General features: G+C 37.9%; 1 protein-coding gene across 1 annotated transcript; it reads right to left on the reverse strand.

The window, feature by feature from the left end:
- Positions 1-7,263: 7,263 nt before the first annotated feature.
- On the reverse strand, positions 7,264-7,740 carry LOC126690109 (uncharacterized). The gene has a single exon (XM_050385241.1). It carries the CDS (start codon positions 7,738-7,740, stop codon positions 7,264-7,266), a length of 477 nt encoding a protein of 158 aa, XP_050241198.1.
- Between the last annotated feature and the right edge of the window lie 13,594 nt (positions 7,741-21,334).

Raw genomic sequence — 21,334 nt, forward strand, 5'->3', positions numbered from 1 at the left:
CTTTCAAAAAAAAATAATAATAATAAAGAGCTTTGTGGCAATTGGAACGTTCTGGAGGAAGTGGAAGGGAAAAAGGGGAAAGAAGGAACAAAAAAAGAAAAGTGGAATGTTTTGGAGGAAGTGGTAGGGAAAAAAGGGAAAGAAGGAAAAACAAAGAAAAAGAAAAAAAGATAAAAGAGAAGGGTACGTGTGTGGAGGAGAAAAAAAGAAGGGCAAAAAAAAAGAAAAAAAGAAGGAAATACGGATGGAAAAAAGAGAGTAAAGAAATAAGGGAAAAATAAAATAAAGAATGAGAAATTAAAATTGAGAAATGGTACAACAATATTTTTACAATAAATCTTAAGTGGTAGGTTATTATTAGTTAATATTGGTGAGAGAAAAAATAATTTTTTTAGAAACTTTGAAAGTTCTTTTTAGAATAATTTTTTAGAAAGTATTTTCACAATACTTTATATATACATTGTCCTTTTTGGTAATTTCCCACTCAAACCGCCACTTTTATAAGTGCTAGCCAAACCTCAGCTTTTTCAAAAAGCGCTTTTTAACAGTTTTTACCAAACACTCAGCTTTTTTAAAAAACACTTTTTCATTATGCACTTTTTGAAAACTCCACTTTTTGAAAAAGCCCAGTTTCAAAAAGTTGAACCAAACTCACCCGGAATCTGCATAATGCAGCAGAAAAAATCAACTAAGAAACAAAAACTCAAAGAAAGAATAAAAAAGTACTTGGAGAGTATGTGATCAGATCGAAGGAAGCCAACCAACAACAGAAGGATTTAAGAGTAAGACCAGTGGAGAGAAGGAATGAGAGAGGCAGAGAGCAAAAGTTGACGTAGAGAGGCGGAGAGCAAGAGTGAGAGAGAAAAAACGGTAATATGAGTAAATTTTAGGGACTTGAGATTTTTTATTTGTTTTGATTTGTGGTTGTTTTGTGGTTAATTTTTTAGACCGGAGTTGTATTTTATCTGGTTAAATTTTGGTTTGTCTAGAGGTTAATGATATTATTTTTGAGACAATTGATTTTATTTAGACTAGAAAGTTTTTTGGGGTACCAATGTTTATTAGGATATACCAGATTTTTTGTTCATTGGTCATAAGGATGTATCATATTTTTCGGATTTCATCAAAAACTATTTTTTTTCTTACTACCCTTCTTTTCCAAAATTTTGGGGCCTCCCTTCCACTTAGGGGCCTTGGCAATGGCCTAATTGGCCTACTGGAAGGGCCGGCCCTGAGGTCAGGGCGATTGGTTATGAGTCAACCCATATTTTTTACATGCAAAAATAAATAAATAAATATGATTATATTGTTTTTGTCTTACTTTCAATACAAATAAGAGGACAAATAACAAATTTCTTAAAATAAAAGTTGAATAGTATATAAATTTTTAAAATTACTCAATCGATAGTACACTAGTTATATTATCACCATAAAAGAGCGAAATACTAAATGTTGTGCACACTAAATTTTTTATTTTTATTTTTTATAGGCACAATATATCACTACCGTAATTACTAAATGTGCATGTGAAACTATGAAAAGAAATGAATATACTGTATTGTCCAATTTAAATCTAACATGTAAAAAAAAATTACTTTAAAAACTAGTTGAGTTTAGGTTGACCTGACCCTGGAGTTAAGCAATTGGGAATGGGTTGACTTATTTTTTACCCCGGATCCATAAAAAGATAAGTATTTTTATTTAGGTTTGGGTTAGGTTATTGAGTCTGAATCCAATTTTGTCAGATCTAATTAAGAATTCCTTTAGATCATGAACCACTCAAATATTCCTGGCCCGTTTGGTAGAGGAATTTAAGTAATATTGTTTGTAGTTTTTTAAAATATGTGTTGGTGAAAAAGTGTGTGAAAAAGTGTGTAATATTGTTTAAAAACTGAAAATGAGTTGTTTAACAACTCTACCAAACAAGACCAAAATCCCACAACCCTTTGCAAAAATGATGATAATTGGTGAGTTTCAACTAACTTAACTAGTAATGAACATGGATCTGAATTGCGCGCCTGTACTAAAATCAATTGGTTTTTTGACTTAATGATAAAAAACAATCATCATGGGAACACTATTAAATTCAAATAATATTGTATCTCTAAATAAAATCATGCCAAAATCTTTTGATTGAAAGCATCAATTGTTTATTTTATAATTATTAATGAAGTACCTTTTTGGCATGTATAAAAAATGGGAAAGAGAAATACGATCAAGTATTAATCGCTTCATTCTCAAAAAAAAAAAAAAAAAAAAGTATTAGTCACTTCCTTGAAACTCTAGTTCCTCTCTTGAGCGAGTTGTTAAGGCTTTGATCCCCCCCCCCCCCCCCCCCCTTTTTTTTAATACACTTAGATTGAACAATTTCCTGCACTACCATAGGAAGAACTCCTATCCACACCTGCGAGTCTTCACATCGTCTTGCCAGATGAACTACCTCATGAGCAACTCTGTTGTAATCCCATTTCACATGATTAACCTTCCAACTAGTAAAAGAGCTCAGCAAGGCAAGAATGCCTTGAAACAGATGGCCAATACTACCCTCCATGAAATTCTCATTAATACTATTAACAATGGATATAGCATCAGATTCAACAATAATCTGAGTGAGCTTCATATCTTGGGCAAGCAGAATCCCAGATTCCACAGCAAGAGCTTCCACCTCTGCAACTGAAAACTGACCTTGTAGGAATTTACCACAAGTTGCAATTACTGCACCACAAGAATCACAAATAACAGCCCCAACACTAGAGTTTCGCCCATCCTTAGATGTCGCCCCATCAACGTTGAACTTGACAACTGCAGGCAACAGAGTAGTCCACCTATTATTCTTCTCTGTTGGATTCGTGTTCAAAGCCACCAAAGCACCTTTATAATCTTGTAAGAAACTCCTAGCAAACCTCCAAATCTAACTTGGCATTTGGCACTTTGATTCAAAGGCAACTTGATTCCTATTATACCAAACAAACCAAGCAATCCCAAAGAACACCACCAAGTCACGATTAGTGTCATTCCTTAAAATATCCAAAGCTACATCAGAGATGTCAACAAGCCCCTACCAGTTTTCCACACTACTTACTTCCCAATTATCCCAAACTCTTCTAGCCACTTCACAATTAATAATTGAGTGAAAAAGAGTCTCAGACTCAACGCCACAACAAGGACACAAATCACTAACCCCAATACCTCTTTTTTGCAAGTTCACCATTGTTGGAAGGGCATCCACACATGCCCTCCAAGCAAAGATTTTAATCTTTGATGGGATATGTAAGTGCCATAACTTCCTCCACAAAAGTTCCCTCGGGTCATTATAAGCGCATTCTCCCTCCTCGGATGATTCCACTAAATTGAGTGCAACATAATATGCACTCTTGACAATGAAAACACCCCTATTGTTACCAACCTAAATAATTTTATCCTCCGAAAGATTATAGCTAATTGGGATATTAAGAATAGTCCTTGCTTCAAATGGCAAGAATAGAGACTTCACAAGGTCCACTTTCCATCTTCTAGAATCACAATCAATAAGAGTTGAGACCATGGGAAAATTATCAAAATTTTGAGGAGGAGGAGAAACAACCTTATATGTTATGGGATTGGGCAACCATTTATCATCCTAGATATGAATCAATCTTCCGTTGCCAACTCTCCATCGCGTTCCTCTCCTCATAACTTTGAGCCCTGCATTATGCTTCTCCAAGTAAAGGATGGGCTAGACCCTAAATCAGCTTTAAGAATATCACCATAGGGATAATACTTAGCTCTATATATTCAAGCTACTAATGAGTTTGGGTTCTTAAGGAGCCTTCAACCTTGTTTTGCAAGCATGGCAAGATTGAATGCTTGGAGATTTTTGAAACCCATATCACCTTTAAGTTTGGACTTGCATAACTTCCTCCAACTCACCCAAGCAACCTTAAACTCCTAACCCCGTTGACCCCACCAAAACCTCCTCATCATGCTTTCAATCTCATCACACAACCCTTTAGGAAGCTAAAAACAGCTCATAGTGTACATAGGAATAGCTTGAGTCACCGCTTTGATCAAAATCTCTTTACCACTTATAGAAAGAATTTTTCCCTTCCACCCAGACAATTTCCTTCCCACTCTTTCTTTGATCTCCACAAATACCTCAATCTTTGGTTTGCCAATGATTGAGGGAAGACCAAGATACTTACTATGTCGAGAATCCTGCATCGGCCCAAGAATATCCAAGGTCTCAACTTTCTTCTCCTCAGGGGTATTGGCACTAAAGAAAACCAATGATTTGTCTGTATTGATTTTCTGACCCGAAGCAGCCTTATACAACCGGAGAATATCAATTAGATGCTGGCATTCCTAGCTGCTGACCTTACAAAAAAGCAAACTGTCATCCGCAAAAAAGAGGTGTGATATCATAAGGCAGCCTCTACAAATGGACAGTCCACTCATAGCTTGACTTCTTACAGCCTTATTAATGAGCGAAGAGAAACCATCTGCACATAAAAGAAACAAATAAGATGACAGAGGATCCCTTTGACGGAGTCCCCTTGAAGGCACAATATTACCATGAGCTACCCCATTTATAAGCACAGAATAGGAGACAGTTGTTATGCATCTCATTTCAAGTCAATCCACCTTTCATGGAAGCCTAATTTTCTCATAATTTGCTCAATGAAACCCCATTCCACCCTATCGTAAGCCTTACTCATGTCCAATTTAATAGCCATATAACAATCCTTACCTACTTTCTTATGTTCTAGGTAATGCATCATCTCAAAAGCAATAAGAACATTATCTATTATAAGCCTCCCAGCAATAAAAGCACTCTGATTTTCCGATATTATTTGGGGAAGGATCAATTTGAGACGATTAGCTAAGGCCTTAGCAATAAGCTTATAAATAACATTGGTTAGGCTAATTGGTCTAAAATCCGTCATTCTAGAAGGATTGTTATTTTTTGGGACAAGAGTAATATAAGTTTTATTTATATCAGCCATGGACATATCAGAATTTAAAACATTAAGAACCATATTCACAACATCATTACCCACAATATCCCATAATTTTTGATAAAAAACAGCAAACATACCATCTGGGCTGGGGGATTTGGTCAGGTGCATCTGTTTTAGGGCTGCTTCAACTTCTTCCTTTGTGAATTGCTTAATAAGATTTTGATTCATTTCAACAAATACCTTTGATTCCATAGTGTCAATAACCTCCTGAATTCTGTCCGGATGAGATGTTGTATAAAGCTTCTCAAAATAAGACATAGCAACTTCTGCCACGCCCAAAGTAGATTTTCTCTAGACCCCCAATTCATCCAAAAGTCTGGTGATTGTGTTTTTCTTTTTCCTTCCGGAAGCCTTAGAATGGAAGTATTCCTTCCATTCTAATTCCTTAATACTAGATCATTTAAGACATTCCTCTTCTTTTGAATCTGCCTTGGAACATGGCAAAAAACTGTTCTATTCCATTTTGAAAGGTCATCCGCACACCTTTTGAGACCAGCCACTATGTCACATGGGTTATCAGCTTTCACACTTCCAGTCCAAGCCTCCTTAATAATATCTCTACATTCTTCTCTTCTTGTCCACATTGCTTCAAACTGGAATCTCCTCTAGGGCTTTTTTAAGGCAAAGGAATCAGAAATTAATAGTGTTACATGATCACTGGTTGATTCTACTAAGTGGTGCACTCTTATATCTTTATAGTGATCAATCCATTCTTGCGTAGCCAATGCTCTGTCTAATCGAAGACACCTCCTATGCACATCTTCTTGTATATTACACCAAGTTTATTCTGGACTACAATACCCAAGATCCTTGAAATTGCAGCAATTAATTGCTTCCCTGAATTCCTCCATCTGCCTTTGAGATCTTCGGGCTCCCCCTAATTTTTCTCTCATTAACGTGATTTCATTAAAGTCACCAAGACACAACCAGGGGAGATTAAACTTCCTGCTAAGAGCCTTAAGTAAATCCCATGATTCTTTTCGTCGGTGAGCTTCAGGATTTCCATAAAACCTAGTAATCCACCATTTAAATCCGGAACCCTCAGTAACAATGGCATCAATATGCCTATCTGAATAACTTTGAATATCCACAGTAATATCCTTCCTCCAAAGCAGGGCTAAACCCCCACTTCTTCCCACACTTGGCACAATTAAGCCATTGATGAAGCCAACATTCCTTTTCCTCTTCTCCATACTACTCTTCTTTAATTTCGTTTCTGATAAGAACACAAAATCGAGATCCCATTGTTGCATTAAGTCACGCAACTCTCAAACTATCCGAGGGTTCCCAAGCCCTCGGCAGTTCCACCCTAAAGTCCTCATTGTTCTCGGCGGTGCTGCCACGCAGTCACCGCCACGTTGTCAAACTCCTCACACGCACGTTTTTGATCCCTTCCTTCAGTTTCTGTAAGAGCCTCAATGTTTCCTAGTCTTTTTTTCCACTCCGTGGGCTCTAGCTTATTATACCTTTCTCATGGGCCACATTTTTCTCTCTAGCCATTTTCTTTATTCTTCCTCTACCCGTGGCCTTCTTTTCTGTTTTTGGGCTCAGGCCCTTATCATATATTGCTATCTACTATCATTTTAAACTTTATTGGGCTGCTAACCTCAGAAGCTTCCTTACCCGGCCCACACATACTAATATTAGTTGTTGACATGGCAACTTCCTTCTCCTTGAACAACTCCTTAACCAAACCAGTGCCTATTTCGTTCCTTTTGTATCGAGTTTCCAGCTTTTCCTCAACAGCACGTGCAGTCATAGCAGGCTCGTCCCATCTGTCAAGGCTGTCCTGCTCAGAAAAATTTGAATTTTTGGACTTTGCTTCTAAACCCGAGGCTATCATCACCGCCATCTCATGGTTACTGTTCTGGCTGTCACATCTATTCTCTTCTGTTTGAACTGATGCACCAAAAAAACCAGCTGCACCGTGTGACTTGGCACCTACTCCATCATTCACCATAGAATCCAATCCTCCATTCACCTTTGTTTTTCCTCTTTCCCCTCCATTTTTTACTACACTACCAACCCTAAGCCATTCCCTATATTGCCTTTCCTTCAAACCTTCTTGTTGACTCATACAACAATGTTTATCATCATGCCCAATTAAACCACATATATAACAGAAAGTAGGGAGACGTTCATACCTGAATGTGAGCCAGTAACGAACACCATCAGCATTTGTGATGTTCCCACCTCGGCGAAAAGGCTTATCAATGGGGATTTTAACCCTTATTCTCATAAACTTTACTTGTTCAGCCTGAAGTGATCATTTGTCCACCTCAATTACTTTGACAATTTTGCCACCTATATCCTTCCCTGCTTCCTCAGACATGTATTCAAATGGCAAACCCCACACTTGGATCCAAAAAGGAGCATGGGTAAAGGTGATATTTGTTGCAGTTAATCCCTTCCTCCACCGACAAAGCAAAAGAAGATTATTTTCAAAATTCCATGGACCACCTTTTTCAACCCACTCCAATTGACATTGAGAACCAAACTTAAATTGCAATATATTGTTTCCAACCTCAACAATCCTCAGATCAGACCCCATTTTCCACGTTGAATTCAGAGTAGTTTTGAGAGCTCTTTGATTCTGTTGACGATCAGTGAGAAGCCGTCCAAAGAGACTTAAAGGACATTCTTCCAAGATCTTCGATTTAGTAGCATTCATCAACACAATATCCTCTTCTTCCTCTTTTGTGCATTGTAGTTTTTGAAGACTGTTCACTACTTCTTGCTCCATAAAAACCTTTATGATGGCTACTACCCAGCTAGACACAGATGAGTAGGCCAACAAAAACCCTCACTAGAAGTACACAGGGAGAAAACACTTGTATCTGTCGAGAGAGAAAGGCTCCTACAAGGGAGAGAAAAAGCTTGACACTTTCTGTATTAAGGCTTTGACCCTTCTTGTTTAATCTAAAGGGAATGTGAATTCCACTTGTCGTCGTTGACACCGTTAAAGGAAGTCTACCTCAACAGTTACACTTGTCATCCTTAACGCCGTGTGGGTTTAAAATGCATCTAAGACTTGAGTGTCTCTTCCTTCGTTCTTGTGCTAATTCTTCCTATTTTGTGTCGGATCGTGTTGCTTTTTGTCCCATTGTGTTTCCCAAGCATGATCACGTTGTTAGGATTCAAAAACATTCCATCTTGTTTGCATTTTAGGAAACCTTTAGAAAGTCTAGTTTTTGCTTTTGTTTTGTTTTGTTTTTTTTTTTGTTTTTTTTTTAAAAATTTTAAATTTGGGTAAACTATGTATTTGGTCTATATCCTTTATACTATATTTCAATTTGGTTTATAACTTTTCAATTATGACAATTTGGTCTCTAACTTTTTAGTGTCGTATCAATTTAGTCTATGTCGTTATCTCTTAAATGGAAATTACTAACATGGCTAATGGCAAAAATAAAAAAATTATTCTATTACCACATCAACGGAAACTAATTCTTTATTTTGGTCAGTAATCACGTCAACAATTTCCATCCAAGAGATTAAGGGAGGGACTAAATTGACATGGTACTAATAGGTTAGGGACCAAATTGACATGGTACTATATTTCAATTTGGTTTATAACTTTTCAATTATGACAATTTGGTCTCTAACTTTTTAGTGTTGTATCAATTTAGTCTATGTCATTATCTCTTGAATGGAAATTACTAACGTGGCTAATGGCAAAAATAAAAAAAATTATTCTATTACCACATCAACGAAAACTAATTTTTTATTTTGGTCAGTAATCATGTCAACAATTTCCATCTAAGAGATTAAGGGAGGGACTAAATTGACATGGTACTAATAGGTTAGGGACCAAATTGGCACAATCGAAAAGTTAGGAATCAAATTGACACAATTAAAAGGTTAGGAACCAAATTGAAATATGATATAAATGATAAGGATCAAATACGTAGTTTATCCTTTTAGTTTTTATTTATTTGAAAAAAAAAAGGACACAAAAATATAAAAAGCCATCCCAGTGCGTGTTGGTTGGCCAATGAACACTATGTTCATGTCCGTGCATCGCTTAATAACTTTTGATTGAATTAAAATATTAATTTAATAAGAAATTATTAGGTGATATAATTTGTTTTTTTGGGAGAATCGTGGTATAACATTACTTTGAACCAAATCTTTTACGTCATAAACTGTGGTGTGGGTTTATGACATTCTTCTTTCTTTACTTTTAATTTTTATAAAAAAACTATGACTTGAATTATGACAACCAGCCAAAGCTCACATTTGATATCTATAATTTTTTTTTGAGAGAAAATTTCAACTTATGGCGTCCGCTTCTGATGATAACTTTTTATCATCAAACCAAGACACCAATTAGCCACCGCGCACCCTTGGTGCGGTGGTCATTCCACAAGTATAAATGCTTGTCGGGTGTGGGGGGTAAGGGCCGGGGTTTAATTTTTTAGGAGAGATTTTCACACACATATACACTTAGATTAGGCTAGAGTAGAAATTCTATCTTGTATAAAAAAAATAAAAAAAAGCACACATTTGACAGTTTGGAATTAAATACTAATTGAAAATGTTAAATCATATTAAACACTATTGCTTATACTTTGTATATATACACTCATTTAAAATCATAACACGATTTTAGTTAGGGAAAATTATTTTACCTCCTTAAACTATACCCATTTTACACTTAACCCCTAAACTATAAAATGCACAATCAACCCTCTAAACTAATACTCTGTAACACTTTGAGTCGCACATGACTTCTTTTTCCTTCGAACTTAAGTACCAAATAGACAGTAGGGTGCAAATTTTTACACAAGCATTAGTTTAGGGGGGTGATAATGCATTATTGTAGTTTAGAGGGTAAGTGTAAATGAGGAATAGTAAGGGGTAAACTATAATTTCCCCTTTTTGTTAAAAACTTAAAATTGTAAAATCATGTTTTGAAAACACAATTTCACAATTTTAGAGTGTATATGGATTGTGCAACATTGAGTGCGTGATAATCATTAGTAAATAATATATATATACACACACAGACATACACATTGTTGTTATACACATCTTTGTATGCACTTGTCATTTCCCTAATATTTAGTGTGCATGAGTTGGGTTTGGTTGGGTTGAGGGGTTTGTTTAATCCAACCCATCATGGTTGAGTTGAAAAAACCCAAACCCAACCCACGTGGATTGGGTTGGACAATTTTTTAATTCTAAAAAAAATTGAGCATTTATAAGATTATTAACACAAATAATAGCATATTTATAATATATATATATATATATATATTTTATGAAAAAACATATTATTTAATGCATTAATCAAATTTGAGCATAGCACCAAACCAATATAAACAATAACAAATTTATAACCTTACAAACTTGAGCATAGCACCAAGTCAATACAAATTATTTGATTAGTGCATCAAACTAATACAAATAATTTGATATTGAAATGAAATGAGAAAATAGGTCAAATGTTTATTTATTTTTTTATTCACAAGGAGGGTGTAAGTAACAAAACCATATAATATACTAGCCTCTTTTATTTGTTTGGTTAAAAGTTAATAATTTGCATCTATTATAATTTAGAAATATATATTTTTTATTTTTCAAACAAATAAAAAGGATAAATTTTAGAGATAAGTAGTAACTATAATTTCTTTTTTAAACATGAAAGGAAAAAAAACCTAAATTTTAGAAATTCTTTTTTTGAATTCAAAATGAAATTTGTTATTTGACATTTATGACCCTATTTCTAAATGAAGTTACCCTTCATTAATGAGAGTATTTTTAAAGAAAGATGCTATATCCATAACATTTTCACAACAAATCATAGGTAATTAGTTATTATTGGTTCAAATTTGAACCTAGCACTAATATTATTTTTTTCCCCCAACAATAACAACCAGTAACAATCTGTCACTTAGGATTCGTTGTAGAAATATTGTAAAAATGTTGTGGACATATCATTTCTCATTTTTAAACCACATAAAAGTCCAGTTTAAAGAGGGAAATCATCTTATATATAATATAGATGTATATTTTTTATTATAAAATATAATATATATATTTTAAATATATATAGATAGGTCGAGTTGGACAAAACCATATAAGATATATTTTAAATATAGGTAGGGTCAAATTGGATTAGGTGGTTTTGTGAATCTACTAACTCGCACCCAACCTAACTCGCTAAAAAAGAAAACCGGCAACCCAATCCACCAACTCCTAAAAGCTGACCCATCCCATCATGTTGGGTTGGATTGGATTGGTGGATGGGTGCCCTACTTATATTATTGTCTTGTGGTAAGGCAAGTTCTTCCTCATTTGTGCGTGTGTCACATGGTCAATTTTTCTCTTAAATTTTCTGCTTGTGATGGCACTAAGCCCCTGACTTAGTCTCAGCCAACACTCCACACACACACACACTATAGGAACACTTAGAACAAAATTATCAAGGGAATTCACACGCACACAGCACACACAGTATTTACAGGGCACTAACCCCAACCTTTATTACTTAATATCAAGTACAAAGGAAGCCTGGAGAATACACACAAAATTCTCTAAGCAAAATTACACACTCTACTGTTGACAACCCCAACAGCCTAGGATAAATATACATAATTAATTGTCACAGCAGTTACTATCAAGTAACTGCCCCTTGTCAAGGACTTGTTGCCACATGTGGTCTGACTTAGGACACCTTCCACTGATGCTGTCTTGGCCTACTTTCCACGTTTTCAACCCCTACACAGCAAGTCTGAACATCCACAAAGCCAGGAACTACTTGGTAACTGTTGATAACTACTGCTGCACACTCTGCACACGCCAGCCCATTACTCAGTACATCATCATGGGGCTTCTGCCCATGCTCCAGCAGCTCACACATAATAGTTTCATCACGTTTTAGAAGCCTTGGCCCTCTGCCCAAGCCCTTCTCATCAGCATCACAGCCCCCACAATATGTCCATATGCATCACACCAAGTAACTGCCATCAGCCCACTCAATCAAATCCATGCATTATGCCAGCACCAACCAGCCTAATGCCTTGCACAGCATATCATTATCACAACAGCCCAACACTACCTTGCACCTAAGCCACCAAGCCCACATACAAAGCAACCACTAGCCAAGCCATCATGCCATGCACTAACACATAGGGTCAGCACCACCTGCTGCTGCCCATCATCACCAAAACCATCTTTGCCCACCATGGCCCTCCTCTGCCATGGCCTTGGGGCATCATGTGGAGCAAGGTGCCTCCACATGTTGCCTCTCATCATGCTCATCAATCTGAATCCAGTAGGGAGATTGGACTTGTCCCCCTCTAAGAGTAGTTAGGAGCTTCACTAGATAGGCATGAGGAGCCATTGGTGTCTTGAGAAAACATTGAGCCATGTGACTGGCCTGATGTTGTCCAAGCACTCCAATTCCTCATGCCATCATCAGCAACTTGTAAAACTCCTAACAAACCACCCCCACCAGAAGAAGTCGACGTCCTTATCGGGAGGGTATCCTTAAATGCCTTCACCTCTTTCTCAAACTACCGCAATGTAGATGCTTTCTCCCAACTCGCCTCTGATTCAGCCACCCTCTTCCACTTCACTAAGTAGTAAGTTATCACATTTCCTCCCTTTCGATAACCTATCACCTTCTTATCAAGGATTTTGTCCACTTCTCTATCAAACTGAACCATGATAGTAGGCGGGGCACGCCTTACTTCATTCTTTGTAGGTTCTTCTACAACCCTATGATAGGGCTTCAAGAAGCTAACATGAATTGTTAGGTGAATCTGTAACCTTTCTAGCAGCTTCAATTTGTAAGCCACAGCACCAACTCTTTTTACTATTTCAAATGGACCATCATACTTAGGAATTAAACCTCTATGAATTGCCTCACTTCTGAACTTTCTCCAAATCTGTGGTGACAGTTTCAATAGCACCTTGTCCTCGACCTGGAACTCAAGAGGCCTTCTTCCTTTATCAGCATACTTATTCATTTTCATTTGTGCTTTCAACAAGATGTCTTGTGCTTCCTACATTAGCTCTTGCTTGTTGATGGCAAATCTGTACGTTGCAAGACATCTGCCCCCTAAACGTTGTTTGGCAATCTCGTGAGGTGTGAGAGGCTGCTGCCCCATTGCCAACTCGAAGGGACTTATCCCAGTTGATGAAAACTTATGTAGATTGTAGGCAAACTGCGCAGAATCCAATAAGTCTAGGCAATTCTTCAGGCTGGCAGTCACATAATGCCTTAAATAATCCTTCAACACAGCATTAATTCTTTCTGTTCGCCCATCTGTTTGTGGGTGATTAGCAGTAGAAAACTTCAACTCTGAACCCATCAAACCAAACAGAACAGTCCAAAATTGACTAGTAAATCTAGAGTCTCAATCACTTACAATATCTTCTAGCAACCTAAAGTATTTCACCACATTCTTGTAGAACAAATCAGCAGCTACCTTTGTTGTACATGTACTTGGTGCGGCCATAAAAACAACATACTTTGAGAATCGATCAACCACCACGAATACTGAACCCATCCCCTTAACTTTTGGCAAACCAGTAATAAAATCCATTGAAATTGAAATCCATGGACTTTCTGGTATGGGAAGAGGCTGTAGCAAACCTGCTTCCTTCTAAGTCAAGCCCTTGTCTTGTTGGCAAACTAGACAAGTCTTCACATATAACTCAATATACAACTCCATTTTAGGCCAATAGTAAGAACGGGATAGTAAGGCATACATCCTATCCTTACTTGGATGTCTTGCCCACTATGAATCATGAGTTTCCTTTAGCAACTCCCTACGGATCTTTCCACTTGGTATAAATAGTTTGCCACCCTTGGCATACAGCAACCCATCCTCTAGCCAATAACACCTCACAATTCCTGTAGTTACATCCTACACCAGCTTCTGATAGGTAACATCAAGCTTAGCACTCTCCCTGATCCTATCCACAAAATCTGACTCCATTCTAGTCAAGGCATCCACATACTCTCGCATTTGTTTGCGACTAAGTGCATCTACTACTTCATTGTGCTTGCCTGGTTTGTGCTCCCACACAAAATCATATTTTTGCAGTAACTCCTGCCACCTAGCTTGCTTAGGTGACAGCTTCTTTTGTGTGTTAAAGAAGGTATTAGTCACATTGTCTGTTTTCACCATGAACTTTGGCCATAGCAGATATACACGCCATGCCAACAAACAATGTACTACTGCAATCATCTCTTTTTCATGAGTTGAACACTTCTGCCCTGCTTCATTTAACTTCCTGCTCTCATAGGCAACAAGATGTTTCTCTTGCACTAGAACACCACCAATTGCTTTGTCAGAAGCATCAGTATGGACTTCAAAGGGTAACCCAAAATCTGGCAGATGTAGCACAGGCTTACTCGATGTAGCAATCTTCGACTTGTCAAAAGCTTCTTGACACGTATCTGTCCACACCCATTTCTTGTCCTTCTTCAGCAAACCTGTGAGAGGAGAAACTTTCTTGGAATATCCTTGGATAAACTTCCTGTAGTAGTTAGCTAATCCAAGGAAGGATCTCAATTATGTCACTTTACTTGGTGGAGGCCAATCAAGGATAGCCTGCACCTTCCCCTCATCCATCATCACCATACCCTTGTTAACTCTATGCTCCAGAAACAAAATCTCTTGCTAGGCAAACTCATACTTCTCTTTCTTAACAAACAATTGATGTTCCCTCAGTTTGGACAGCACCTTCCTAAGGTGTTCCATGTGATCCTCCAAGTAAACCACAACAAAGCGATCCACATACTCATAAAAGACATCATTCATTAAATTAAAGAATGTAACAGGGGCATTCGTTAAACCAAAAGGCATAACTAAAAACTCATAAGAATCATACCAGGTCACACAAGTAGTCTTAGGTTCATCCTCTTCAGCAATCCTCACTTGCCAATATCTTGATCTCAAGTCCAGCTTTGTGAAGTAAACGGCTTTGCTCAATCTGTCAAAGAGGTCTTGAATCAAAGGGACTGGATATTTGTTCTTCACAGTCACTTTGTTCAAGGCTTTATAATCCACACACATTCGCAATGAGCCATTGTGCTTCTTCTGGAACAGAATAGAACAGAAGCACCATAAGAAGCCTTGGAGGGCTGAATGTAGCCTGAATCAAGCAGTTTTATCAACTGCTTCCTCATCTCAGCCAACTCCATTGGGGGACATTCTGTATGGGGCCTTCGAAGGAGGCTTTGATCTAGGAACCAACTTGATTCGATGATCAATAGCACGCCTTGGTGGAAGGGTCTTAGGCAGTTCTGGAGGCATCACATCAGCAAACTCCCCCAATAGTCCAACCACAACATCTGAAACGTCAACATACTTGTTCTGCTTCATCTTGACCAATGTAGCCAAGTCTTCTTCATCCTATGCTCAACCTGCATGGCTGAAACCATTGGTTCTTTTCCCTTGTTAGTCTTACTATTTCCTGTCCCACGCCTAACAAGAACATAGTATGGCTGCTTCTCATCAAGGATTAACAATACTCCAATGAAAGGCAGTAAGGCAGCCTTTGTAGCCACTTGAAATTCATCACATAGAATTACATCAAAATCATCTAATTCCATGACTAGGAAATTCACCTTTCCTGTCCACTCGCCAACCTTAAACTTCACTCCATAAGCAATTCCCAACACAGGTTTTGCCTCTGAGTTTGCTGCCTTGATCTTACTTGGACACTTGCTCACTTTCAGACCAAGTTGTTGGACCATTCGATTAGCAACAAAATTATGGGTAGCACCAGAATCAAGCATACCCTCAGCCCCATTCTTGTTCATCTCCACTTGAATATAAGATAAACCCCTAGAAGTATCTCTTGCACGTAGTGCATTCAGCAATTGCAAAGGGTTCACTTTGCTGGGAACTTCTTCATCGGACTACCCACTACCATCTTCAACAACCATGGCATTAAGCTTCTCACGCTTTGGACAATCTCTTGCACAATGAGGGCCATTGCAAATGAAGCAACTAGCATTAAGCTTGGGCTGTTCTTTGCTTGGTTGAGAGGTAGAACTCTCTCCCTTGCTCTTGTTACCCCACGTTTTCTTCTGCTTATCCTTCTTCTTGCCATCCTTCTTCTACTTGTCTTTACCTTTGTCCTTGGACTTATGTTTCTCCTCATCCCCACTGGGCTTACTGAACTTGTAGTCCACTAAGGCATCTGTAGCAGACATAGCAGTAGGCAGATCACGCACTGCTTGCCTCTTTAACTTCATCTGTGCCCAAGGCTGCAAGCCAAACATGAAATTGAACAGTTTGTCATTCTCCAACATATTCTTGATATCCAGCATCAAAGAACTAAACGTCTTATCATATTCTCTCACTGTACTAGTCTGCTTCAATTTTTTCAAGGCGTCTCTTGCAACCCAAGCAGTGTTGGTAGGCAAGAACTTGTCCTTTAATTCTTTCTTTAAGGCTTCCCATAAGTCAATTTTCCCTCTACTAGCATCTGTATCATCTTCCACACGGGTTTTCCACCATAACTTGGCATCCCCTGAAAGATATATGCTAGTAATCGTCACCATCTCTTGACTAGGCACCCTGGCAGCCTTAAAATACTGCTCCATATCCCACAGGAAATTCTCCAAATCCTTGGCATTCTTGGCACCATTAAAGGGCTTCGATTCAGGCACCTTCACTTTGTTGGCCACTTTCCCCTCCCTAGGCAGGCCACTCATTGCTCTCTTCAACAGAGAAATTTTTGTTTCAAGTTGGCGTTGGGTCTCCCTTGCTACTTAGTTCTGGGCATCCAGTGCAACAGCCAACTCTTCAACATGATTCAACACCAATTCCCTCTGTTCTGCAAGATCATTCCTCACAACAGCAGTTTCTATAGAGACAACATCCAGTCTGTCACACACAGAAAGTTGTTCCCTTTCTCTAGGAACTCTGAGTATGTTCTCCAAGACAGTCACCCTTACCTTGGTGTCTGAAGACATTGCGACCGTGCTTTGATACCAACTGTCACAGGGTCAATTTTTCTCTTAAATTATTTGCCTGTGATGGCACAAAGCCCCTGACTTAGTCTTAGCCAACACTCCACACACACACACACACACACACACACACACATACTGCAAGAACACTTAGAACAAAATTATCAAGGGAATTCACACACACACAACACACACAGTATTTATAGGGCACCAACCCAACCTTTATTACTTAATATCAAGTACAAAGGAAGCCTGGAGAATACACACGAAATTCTCTAAGCAAAATTACACACTCTGCTGGTGACAGCTCCAACAATCTAGGATAAATATACAGAATTAACTGTCACAGCAGTTACTGCCAAGTAACTGCCCCTTGTCCAGGACTTGCTGCCACATGTGGTCTGACTTAGGACACCTTCCACTGATGCTGTTTTGGCCTGCTTTCCACATTTTTAGCCCCTACACAGCAAGTTTGAACATCCACAAAGCTAGGAACTGTTTGGTAACTGCCGATAACTGCTGCTACACACTCTGCACATGCCAGCCCATTACTCAGCACATCATCATGGGGCTTCTGCCCATGCTCCAGCAGCCCACACATAATAGTTCCATCACGTTTTAGAAGCCTTGGCCCTCTACCCAAGCCCTTCTCATTAGCATTACAGCCCACACAACATGTCCATATGCAGCACACTAAGTAACTACCATCAGCTCACTCATACAAGTCCATGTATTATGCCAACACCAACCAGCCCAATGCCTTGCAGAGCATATCATCATTACAGCAGCCCAACACTGCCTTGCACCCAAGCCACCAAGCCCACATACAAAGCAACCACTAGCCAAGCCATCATGCCATGCACTATCACATAGGGTCAGCAGCAGACCACCTGCTGCTACCCATCATCACCAAAACCATCTCTGCCCACCATAGCCCTCTTCTGCCATGGCCTTGGGGCCAGTGGCGACGCCACGTACAGGTCAGGGTGTTCCCAGGAACACCTTGACCTGAAAAAAATTTATATTTAATCTGTATTAAGAACACCCTTAATCACAAAATTAGGAACACCCTCAAATTAAAAAAAATTTATTTGTTCTACTTTCAAGCAAAAAAAAAAAAAAAAAAAAGCCTAAAAAAAAATTTGAACTAAAATCTGAAAAAAAAAAAAAAAATTGTAACATAGCCAAAGCCCACAGCAAGCCAAGCCCACGGTCAGCCCAACAGATTACAGAGTAGCAAACCCACGGATTCTAAAAAAAAAAAAAAAAAAAAAAAATACAGAGAATCAGAAATCAAACCCATGGACGGTCACGTCGCTGGCAAAGAAAACCAAACCCCAATACAGTCTATACAAGCAAAAGCAAAACAAACTCCAATACAGACTCACAGAGGTGTTTATCAAAAAAAAAAAAAAAAAAAAAAAAACCCAATATAGAGCAAACAAAACCCAAACCCCAATACAGAGCAAACCAAACCCGCGGTCACCGGTCGCTCGCAGCTCGCTCGTTGTCGCCGTAGCTTGCTCGTCGTTGTCATCGCTCACCCCTCGTTGCGGTCGCTCGTCACTCGCCTCTCATCGCAGATCGCAGATCGTTGCTCTTAGAACGCAGATCGCACTGCTTAGCTTGCTCCGGACCTCTGGTGCTCGGTGCTCCATCCCTCAAGGTATTTGACATTTCTCTCCCTTTTTCTCTCTGACTCTCTCTCGATCTCTCAATCTCTCTCTCTTTATCTCACTGAAATGAAATGAATGAATGACTATATAAGTCTCTCTCTTTATTCTAACTCAGTAACTCTCTCTCTCTCTCTCTCTTTTGAATTGTGACTCTCTGATTGGCTAGAGCCTGGCCGAATTAGCTTTATTTATTTTTTGCTTTTTGCCTGTTTTTGTCTTTTTGAATTTGGCTTATTCGTTGGTGTTGGACTGTTGATCAGTGTGTGTTGGTGTTGGTGAGATATTGATGGTCTTTTAGTGTAACGTGTATTGTGATTTGTGATTGTGAAATTTTCTGGTTGGCAGGCTATTGTTATTGGGGGCATGAGGCTGGCATGAGGCTTGTGCTTGTCTGTTGAGTGGAGAGGGGGGTAGATGGGCTTATGGGCTCATGGGGCCGGTTAAACAATAATTAAAACAGTGTAATGTGTTGCACATTACACTGCTTTAATTATTGTGTTCCACATGGGATGTATAATGTCTGGCTCTTTTAGTGTAATGTGCACAATGGGCTAAACAATATAAAAAATTAAAGCAGTATAATTAATGACAAACAAATTAAAACAATATAGTTTATTGTTACGTTAAACAACAATAATTAAAACTTAATAATTAACCAATACATTATAAAAGACAAATAAATTAAATTATGTTAGGCTAAATAACAATTAATAATTTTATAATTAATGAAATAATAATATAACAAATTATAGTTTATAAAAGACAAACAAATTAATGAAACAATTAAACAACAATAATTAATAATTTTATTAATATTTCAAATGAACTTATAGTTTATTGTATAGGTAACTTTGTTCATTTCTTTTCTTTTCATTTTTTTTTTCCTTTTGAGGTATTTCGATGTACAGAATGCAAATTTGTTTTGGTTTTAAGAACATTTTTTTTTTTTTAAGCACAAACTTCATGCTGGCCAAATCTTAAATTTCGGCCGGTATTTCTCGAAACACCTGAAATAGACCGAAATGACCTGAAATTTTTTCAAAGTAGAATAGAAACACCCTAGACAAAATTCCAGGAGTCGCCACTGCTTGGGGCATCATGTAGAGCAAGGTGCCTTCACATGCTGCCTCTCATCATACTCATCAATCTGAATCTAGCAAGGAGACTGGGCTTGTCCCCCTCCAAGAGTAGTTAGGAGCTTCACTAGATAGGCACAAGGAGCCATTGGTGTCTTGAGAAAATATTGAGCCATGTGACTGGCCTGATGTTGTTCAACCACTCCAATTCCTCATGCCATCATCAGCAACTTGTAAAGCTCTTAACAGCGTGCGAGTTTGAGCCGTGTAGGAGAAAACCACATAAAGTTTTTAGAGTTCTAGAGTGTTATTTACAATATGTACCTAGAAATTTGAAAATCCTCCGGTTGGCTTGGGTTTTATAAAAAAATTGTTGAAGAAGGATGGGAGAGAGGAAGGTGCTAACAAATACTTCCCGCAAAGAGAACGCTCTTGGCCAGGTTAATTTGTATTGTCCCTCCCTCTGTGTTTTCATGTTTCAAGTGATGATATTGGTTGTTTAAAGCACAAAAGGTGACACAAATGCATGACTGTCGGTCTTACTTTATTATAAAATAATTTTGTTCCATGCTTTGTATGTTTCTTTTCTCATTCCTTTCTGTACTCCCAAACAAAGTGTTTGGAATTCTCTTGTAAACTTGAGTTTCTTCCTATAAGAAAAAAATAAATTTATTGTTGCTTCTTTGTTTTTTGATGCAGTTCTGAATACCTTAGGTTTCCCTATGTAAGGGTTGCTTGGGATCAACACGAAAAAAAAGTTGATCCCAGAGCAGCCTGAAAACCTTTAGGGTTGCTTGGAATCACCACCAAGCAGAGAAAAGAATTTCTCACGAAGAAAATTTCATTTAATAGTAGTCTCATTAAAATAAAATAAAAAAATAATTTTTTATTTTTATTTTTTATGGAGTTTACAGGAATTAAAGATTATGTCCCAGGAAACTCTCAACCAAAAATAATAACTGAACCTATCTAAAAAGATAATCCCAGTCTGAACTCAAAATAAAAAATGAAAGTTTAAAATAATCCAATCACATAATATAAAGAATATGCCATAATAAATTCCAAAATAATTTTGGTTGTGCTCCCTGCATCAGTTTCTCAATTGATTTTTTATTGCACTTGTTCTGCTGTTTTCTCCATGCTATTATACGAGAATATGCCACTAAACAATGGGATTGTGATAGAAACTGAAATATGGAGTTAGATTTAATGTGCAGTCTTATTATGTGTCCTTAAAAAGGACATAATATGATGAAGTTTCCCTGGAAGTGTCTGGAAGAATAAAACTCCTAGAAAAGTTTCTTTCTTTGTTTGGACTAGAAAGATTGCTTTCTTTGTTTGGAAAGCAGCTTTGTGGAAAATCTTAAAGTTGGATAACCTGATTAAAAGGAATATTAGGGCATGTTTGGATAGAGGGGGAGTGAAGGGGAGAAAAGTAGAAGTTGGTTAAAAATAGGCTAATTTTAGGCCAGCTCTACTTTACTCTACTCTACTCTACTCTCCGTCCCTCCCCCTGAATCCAAACAGACTTAGTGTTGTATGTGTAATAGAAGTGGAGAGACGGTTGATCATTTGTTACTTCATTGTCTGAGTTATGTTTTTTTGGTTTTTGTGAATTATGATGTTTGGGGTTAGAAAGAGTGG

The sequence above is a fragment of the Quercus robur genome, chromosome 6 (genome assembly GCF_932294415.1).
Source record: "Quercus robur chromosome 6, dhQueRobu3.1, whole genome shotgun sequence".
NCBI lineage: Eukaryota > Viridiplantae > Streptophyta > Magnoliopsida > Fagales > Fagaceae > Quercus > Quercus robur.